Below are 8,952 nucleotides of genomic sequence, written 5' to 3' on the forward strand. Positions count from 1 at the left end.
GAGGGTAAACGTGTCACATAAGTACAAGTTTGGAATTTTTTGTGTTACTGAAAAAGTTTTGAATAAATGTGTCACAATAAACATAATTTAAAGTTTTTCTGATGGCTTTTGCCTTAAAAAAATGAAGACGGCTAAAACAAGAAAAAGAGAATGGCCATATGATCCCTTGTAGTGGCCACTCAACATGAAATTCAATGGAATGAGCTCAAGAAAATCCTCTGGCTGTGTTTGGTCGTCCGGATTTCTAAACATGATAGGACTGGATATGATATGATAAGAAATCTAGGCATTTCTCCATAAGGTCGTCCGAATTTCTAAACATGATAGGACTGGATAGGATATGATAAGTAATCTAGGCATTTCTCCATTTCTTATCCTATCCACTGTTTAGTGAACTACAGATTAAAATCGGATATTCTGATATCCTATCCTATCTGCCGTTTGATAAACTGCAGATTTAAGTTAGATATTCTCATGCATAATTTTACTTAAAAAAACAATAACATTAGGTAAGTTCAAACTGACAGGTTAGATAATAGCAAAATCATCCGGAACAATTTTTTTTTTTTCAAATTAAAAGATTCTCACAAAATCTCACCGAATCAATCCATCATTATGCATTGTATGAAATATGCATAAAGAACCAAAGCAATCTCACACTCATGTTTAGTTTATCAATGCAAAGAATTAAGCTATTGACCCTTTGGCCCTACTGTGATAAAGTTGCATGGGGGGAGACAGCCCCTGCTTGCACCTTCCTGCCTTCATTGCAACCATCTCTCTCTCTCTCCCCAAATGAGGCAGGGCAAGGCCGTAGCTTGCGACCAGGCGAGAGGGTTGTGAAATCCTTGACTGAGCTTGACGATGATCTAGCCGCCGCCGCCGCTGTAGTCGGGGCAATACTTGGTTGCCATCCTCTCTCTTTCTTTGCCTCCTTCCATCGAATTTATTTTTCTTTTCCACTTATTTATGGTTGTTTTTCCATGTCATCATATTTGGTCTTTAGGGACCAATGATATATTTACTCCCATAAGCACTCAAAGGCAAACAAGTTGAGCTGTTGGTGATATTAAGGGTGCGCTTGTTTTGCTGAAAATTTTATGATAAAGAAAATTATTTTCCATATTAGTTTTCATTTGTTTTATGATTTAGAGAAAGTGATTTCCTTTTTGCCGTAAGGGAAAGTCGTTTTTCCCCCATGGAAAACGTTTTCCATAAATCGATGAACTTTCCATCATTCAAATACCTAAAAAATAATTTCTCCAAAATAGATTTCTTTCAAACAAATGAACTCTAAACTGCGTTTCCAGTTGTTCGCTAGATCGCACGTCAAACAAGAACTAGACAGAAGAATGTATTTCGGCCCGGGATGCATTGACGGGTCCAATATCGGGCCACCCAGTTTACCTGCTTCAGTTTTTAGCTTAGAAAGCCCAAATAGGCCGACAAGCCATGCACAGATCTCTTAAAAACCAAAGTCACACACAAACCCTGTAGCAAAATAGAATTAGTCAAGTGAAATCCCCGAAATCGACGGCGCTCTAGCAAGTCAAAGTCCGAAGTCGATTTAGAGGCCGAAAATGAAACTCGTCCATATTCGACCCGGGCTTTAAATAGGCTTTCCAATTGACTAATATATGCGGGCCTCGCAACTCGGTGTAGACCCATCAATTGAGGTCGGGATGCACAAGATTTGACTGAAACTTGTACAGTTTTTTTCACGATCAGGGTAATGATGTGGTATCTAAAGATATTTGGATCTTGGAATTCAGTACATAGAAAAAATAACAGAGAGAGAGCTTTTTTATTTAACAAGCCAAGCCCAAACTGGATTAGCCCGATTTGGACTATCGACCCACCTCGTTGGACTCAGAAAGCTCGGGCCGGGCCATGCTATGATAGGTGTAAAGGATCCACAAAGTGCAAACGCCACAATCATTTTTCTCAGAAATTTTTCTAGCATTAAGCATCATAATATGAGTTTTCTTGTTTTTTTGAGAATTTGTTATTTTACTAGGTTTGAATTGGTCAAAACAACATTTAATAACTTGTCCATAGGATTATAGATCCAAAGTGTGAAAGCTTCGAGTTGATTAGGAAATTCAAGTACACATCGACCACATGAGTTAAGTAAGATCGAAGCATCGCACAGGAATAAAGGTAATGACACGGAGATCCTTCTCTTCATTTGAAGAATGCAGCCTCAAAGTCAAAACATATTAGAGTTTGTATAATTAAACAGAACGTATGAATACATCTCCAACGCATAGCCAAAATTCAACTACCAAAAGTTTCTCACTATTAGCGCTCTCGTCCTACCTGGTACGAACTGAGGGACCTAAAAAAGAATGGGAAAGACTGGTATGAGCAACTACAGCCCAATGAGTAGTGTTTATATTTTCTAAGCAAATCAAGCACCAACTGTGCATATTTACAAAACCATACCGAAACTTATTTACTTCAAATCCACAATAAAGCATATGTACAAGGTCAAAACAAGTTATTATATTTTCAACACCGCTTTATACATATCAGAAATACTCATATCATCAGTAATATCAAAGCAAAAATCTCAATGGTCCAATCCATAAATCAATCTCATTAACTCACTTATCTATGGTCTATTACATTGATCTATCTCATCAAGTTAAACGTCAATAGTCCATTCCATTGATTAATCTAATGCTCAATATCAAACTATGATAAGTTCACCCCCCCCCCCTTAGGTCTACCACCTATATCAGCTGGCGGTTCAGCCCAGAAAGATGTCTTAACAACAGTATGCATACTTTCTCGTCAATGGGTTCTAATCATATTGACATGACCAAAACCTCATTCTCCAATAATCCCATAATCAAAACCATATTCATCTCATAACCGGTTTCACAAACCAAATCATATCACATTTCACAACTCAATTTATCATATAGAATGCATTTCATAAAGCATTTAATAAATCAATGCATATAACCTTTCATAAACCATACACAAAATTAAGAGCTGTTTGTAACTTCACAAAAAGATTTCACAAATCCATTTACAAGCAATCGGCTCATAATCATAATCAAAAGATAACTATCCATTTCAAATAAATAAAACAGTAATAAATGCTCCATCCAATTTTATGCAATAAAAAATGCCATTTCTTAACTTATAATATAACTAATCCACACTGCTTTCAAAATATGAGTCTACAAACTCAAAAAAGATATGTCACCACTTATCTGGGAAAGCTGAAAACCAAGCTACAATGGTTACTTGAACCAATGAACTCGGAATCTTATTAATTATTTGAAAAACGATATTAAAAATCGAATAACACACTATTCTAATGAACGAATCAACTAACTCTTAATCGTCGATAAAACGACACCTACGCCCAAATGAAGAAACTCATTTATAACAAATGTCCATCTTTCTCCGTCACGCGTATTGTCTGTTACGCGTAACTCGCACACCAAACTTCCGAAATTCGTTCCAATCAAACCGTACTTCAAACTCGAATTCCGTCAAATTCCACAACTCCATAGCGCCCTTATCTACCATTTTCACATAAATCTAAAGCTCAATGGCTCTTCAATTGAACCTCACAGTTCAACTTTCACATAACTCCAAATTTAAGACCAAACTTCGAGAAATTACTCCGATCAAACGAATGATAGGCTTAAATACTTACCAAGCGTGGCAATTCGAAGTTGTTTCGACTTTTCAAGGTGTCCGAATCAACTGCGTGCAATGATTTCTCACTCTCTTCTTTCCCTCTTTTCCCCTCTTCTTTCCTTTCACAATGAACGAGCCAGCTGCTTCCCCGTTATTTTTCTTGTGTTGGTCTGCCGGATTCCTTTCCCTTTTAAGCTCACACGCACCTATTGATGCAGAGCAAGTGAAAGTGGGATGAGTTGTGGCCATTTTGCACATGGGCTTGGGCTTTCATTACTACATCATTTTTATGTTAAGCCCATTACGCTCAAGCCTATAACACACGGGGACTGATCAAAAGCATATTTTATGGAACGTTGGACTCTGCCGTTCAAGTAGACTAATTGATTGAGAAAATTGCTATCGATTCACTTTGATAAATTTTCTAAGATGAATGCGGATCATTCGAGAGGTGAAAAAAATAGATGCCGAAAGATGTAAAACCATTTAAATTTAACATTAAAAAATTCGTGAAATTCTTGAGATTTGTTGCGTGATTCGAAATGTAAATAAGCAAATAGTTCTCTCGAAACACGTAAATTTCCCAATTCCCAAAATATACCCACTACTTTCGGCGGCTCCAGACACGGATCTAATAAAGTACAATATTTCCTTCTGGACATGAAAAATATACAAAACATAAGATTCACATGTTGAAAATTCATTTCGCGGATTTATGATTTTAAACGTCGTTTTACACGCTTTAAATAATTTCTCATTTTACGTCATAAATTTAAATGTTTTTCCAATCCGACGGTTTATATGAATTTAAGGTGTAAATCCACCTAACAATTATTCTTCGCGATCCTTAAAATTTCATTACTATTTTTTAAATTTCGGTCAAGATAATGACAAAAGAAAAATCAGCTTTTCACTTTATGTAAGTCCAAACATATAAATCCCCAATTTATTTTATTTTTTTGGTCGAGAATAAATCCCCAATTTTCAACCGTTGGGAAAAGTTACGAAAAAGCAAAAAGTAAGTCAGTCCCGTCGTCTCCTCGTTTTAATCAAAAAAAACATTTTCTTTTTGTCAAAATCAAAAAACATTGAAAGATGCTTTTTTTTCTCACCGGCGCCGGGTGGGGACCAGCATAGCACGGAAAAAAATCACGTACGCCGAATTGACCAAATTGGCCTTCCGGTCCAAAAGGCTATACAAACAAAGAATTAAAAAAGAATAAATTTAAATAAATAAAAAGTAAAAATCGCAAGAGCTGCAAACGCTCCATTCTCTTTAATTTTCTGCAATTATTAATTATTTATTGCGTCTGCAGCTGTCCCCATCCGAACGCAGAGGCTCCTCCTCCTCGGATTCCATTTGCCAAAAAAGCATTAAAAAAAATAAAAATATTATTAAAAATTATAAAAATCTATAGATATAAAATAGGGGCAATAATGCAATTTGCATTCAATTGCGACACCCACCACCACGAGATATGATCATCCACGTCCGACCCTGACTGGCCCTTTTCAACGAAACCACACAACAACGCCCACAGACAACTACTCTGAGGACACAAGAACCCACACGAAGCATGTCGTTTTTCTTCTGTTCTTTTGAATATTAATCTCTGTCATTCAATCGAAAATCCAGCCAACGCTTACCGAACCGAACCAAAGCCGACCTACTCCGGCGATTGACCGGGTACCTAAAGCCATCAAAAGGGCAGGCAGCAGATTAGATCAAAGTTGGCCAGAGGAAGAGAAGATCCATGGTGGATCAAAGACCAGGCATTCAAAACTGTAACTATTGGGTGAACAAAAGATGACCTTATGATCATAGGGTGAGCCCAAGAATACAATCAGAGGACTGAAAGACCTCATATATCACACCCCTATGAGCAAAGACTAAAACTGGAATTATTGGGTGAACAAAGGACAACCATATGATCATAGGGTGAGCCCAAGAATGTCATCAAGAGGACTGAAAGACCTCATATCACACCCACCCCTATGAGGAGCAAGAGGAATAGAAACCAAGACTCTCATCAATTGAATTGAATTGAATTATTCATCATTTTTCATCATTTTTCTCTTGTTTTCTTTGTCCCCCAATGAGTAAAGTTCAGAAGATCGGTGATCTTTCAGAGTCCTTTCACCGTCTCCACCACAAGATTTCTCCACCATCAACAACACTTGCACCAAGAAAAAGGGGCGGCACAGGACCATAATCATTTGGAATGGCCAGAACAGGAGCACAAGAGAAGAAAGACAAACATGGAGGAGTCACGTTGGCCAACAAATCCCTAAAGTTACCTTCCTTAATTACATAGCATAGCAAAGGGACCATACATACATACAGGCCTCTTTCTCTTTCACAAGACAGCACAGACACTTGAGATCACTAATCACCAAATTAAAACCTTAAACACCCTCCCCTCCCCTAACCCAACAACCTGTTTCCCCCAACAAATTACAACTCAAACTCAATCCCCATCTTTTTTTTTTTGCCTTATTTTAATTTTTTTCCCACTTCCATTACAAGTTACAACACCCTAAGAACATACCCATCAACCCCAAATTACATAAAGATTACCCAACAAGACCCACCCACAAGACAGATGTGATGATACAGATGCAGATCTAACAAGATCTCACATCACAGAGCAGAAGAAGAGGAAGAAGAAGAAAGATTGCAAATTTACTGAATCGCCCCCGGTCAATTTCTCCGATATCGAGATCTATCCATCCCACCCGCTTCTCAAAAACTCGCGGCTGCGATCTGACCTCCAAAATATCGCGAGAAAATGCTCCGGCGACGAGACATGGAACCTACGTAGAAGGAGATAGAGGGAGAGAGAGAGTCGGATCCGGGCACGCGCCCGGATCTAGCGAACCGGGTCTTCTTCGCCGTCCGAGACCCTTTCCTCAGTCGAGACGCAGCAGCCTCCGGAGATCCCTGGTCGCCGAGTCGTCGAAGGAGACGTGCTTCTTCTTCGAGAACGACGGGAGGGGGAGGGAGCTCGGCTCCGGCGACACCGCGAACGCCGACCCGGCGTACACGTCGCACCTCCTCGCCGCCGCCGGAGACCTGAGATCCACCATCCGGACCTGCTTAGGGACCATCGCCGGGTCGGGGCCCAGCCGCTGCGTCCCGTCGCAGACGACCAGGCCGCTCGACGACGCCGCCGCCTCCGAGACCTGGCTCTTGATCTTCGAGTCCAGCGACTCGCCCCGCCGGAGGATCGTGACCTTCTCCATCACGAGGCCGGAGGACGACCTCCCCTGCCTCAGGTCGTCGGAGCTGGACCTCGAGAAGGAGGTCGACGGCTCCGGCTGCGCGGGCACCAACCGCTTCCGCTGGACCTCCGGCTTCGCCGCCGGCTGCTGCTGCTGATGGATCTGCTTCCGGTTAGGCCTAGCGCTAGATCTGCTGGGGTTAGAATACGAGTTCCCATAGTTGCAGGCCTTCCGGCGAGGGAAGGACGCCGGCGATACCCGGATCCTCTGGATCAGGCAGTCCCGAGGCCGCAACACCTCCGTCGCCATGGCTTCAGCTCCAGATCTGGCGGAGAGACCCAAGACACCGAATCGAGGGAAAGTCAAGTTAATCGCCGTCAAAGTTAATATCTTCCGCTTCCTTCGTTCGCCGCCGTTGGTGGGTATCGAATGTTTTTCTTAACGAGGCTACCGCTAGCAATCTCTCGGACCCACCTTCTTCCTCGTAAGGGGGAAGGAGCAGAGGAAGAGGAGGAGGGTGGGAAGGAAGGAAGGAAGGTTGGGTTGTTTTGATGCTCTGTGCAGAGCAGAAATGGAGGAGGGAGGAGGAGGGACTTGGCGAGGTGTGATGGGGAGGGATGATAGGGGAGGGAGGTGGACATATATAGTGGGTGGAGGAGGAAGAAGGGTGGAGGGTAGCAGTGAATGATACAGAAGAAATGGTCGTCTCTCTCTCTCTCTCTACACCGACCTTCACGCGTGGGAGGTTAATACGGTCAAAGTATTGAACCTTTAGAGAGAGAGAGAGAGAGAGAGCTGAGTCCAAGGTACTGTTCAAGTTCGAACGGCAAATTCTGATTTCATTGTTTTCTTCTCCTTTTTTGAGTTATTGTCTTTAGACATCCACGCTTTGATAAATTAGAAAAATAATGCAAACAATCCCTGAACTCTGAACCAATATGCAATGTGATCCCTAAACTTTTAATTTATTCAATATCGTCCTTGAACTTTAACCCAATATGCAATGTGGTCCCTGAACTTTTAATTTGTTCAATATAGTCCTTGAATTTTAGCATAATGTTCAATGTTGTCCTCAATATAGTCCTTGAATTTGTTCAATAACATTTTCAAACAGTCTGAGGACAACATTGAACATTATGCTAAAATTCAAGGACTACATTGAACAAATTAAAAGTTCAGGGACCGCATTGCACATTGGACCAAAATTCATAAATTTATTATGTCATTATCCCAAATAAATATAACCAAATGCCATAAGTTATTATTTTTTTAATTATAGTGTATTTTTAAAATTGAAGGGGGAGGTCAGTCGATTCGGGTTTTGACTAAAATGTATCGACTGATTGAATCGAATCAAGCTTGAACTCATTGAATACTCATTCGAGTTAAAACTTGGGCTTTAGAAATCAAGTTCATTGAATACGAGCTAAATGTCAAGTTTCGAAAGTTCAAATCGCGGTCGAGCATTGAACCGTGCTGACCGACTCAATTACATCGACGAAAAGGGGATGAGTCTTTTCCTTATCTTGTTTATAAGGATACATAATTTTAACTTTGGCTCCAAGGGGAGACGCTATGATTTCAATGGTTTGAGACGTTCCGTTTAATGCTTCCTTACATCCAAGACAAGCGTTCAACAACCACATTAAACATTAGGCTAAAATTCAAAGACTACATTAAACAAATTAAAAGTTCATGAATCACATTGCACATTGGACCAAAGTTCAGGGACTGATTATGTCATTATCCCGAATAAATATAACCAAATACCACAAGTTATTAAATTTTTAGTTATAGTGTATTTTAAAAGTGACTGGGGAGGTTGGTCGATTAGGGTTTCGACTAAGATCTATCGACTAATTGAATTGAATTAAGCTCGAATTCATTGAATACTTATTCGAGTTTAAACTCGAGCTTGAGCAATCAAGTTCATTGAATACAAGTTGAATGTCGAGTTTCGAATGTTCAAATCGCATTCGAGCATTGAGTTGTGCCGACCGACTCAATTACATCGACGGGACGAGTCTTTTCCTTATCTTGTTTATAGGGATACGAAATTTTAACTTCGGC

General features: G+C 40.3%; 1 protein-coding gene across 1 annotated transcript; it reads right to left on the reverse strand.

Moving 5' to 3' along the window:
* Positions 1 to 5,933: 5,933 nt before the first annotated feature.
* On the reverse strand, positions 5,934 to 7,505 carry LOC130136199 (uncharacterized). Its single transcript, XM_056306358.1, has one exon. It carries the CDS (start codon positions 7,189 to 7,191, stop codon positions 6,571 to 6,573), a length of 621 nt encoding a protein of 206 aa, XP_056162333.1. The 5' UTR covers positions 7,192 to 7,505; the 3' UTR covers positions 5,934 to 6,570.
* Between the last annotated feature and the right edge of the window lie 1,447 nt (positions 7,506 to 8,952).

This window comes from Syzygium oleosum, unplaced genomic scaffold (genome assembly GCF_021117445.2).
Source record: "Syzygium oleosum isolate NSW1041296 unplaced genomic scaffold, Sole_v2.1 Sole_v2.43, whole genome shotgun sequence".
Taxonomy (NCBI): Eukaryota; Viridiplantae; Streptophyta; class Magnoliopsida; order Myrtales; family Myrtaceae; genus Syzygium; species Syzygium oleosum.

What these genes read in the sequence shown, in the direction of transcription:
- LOC130136199 (XM_056306358.1), bottom strand. Translation starts at nt 7,191, where the DNA reads ATGGCGACGGAGGTGTTGCGGCCTCGGGACTGCCTGATCCAGAGGATC.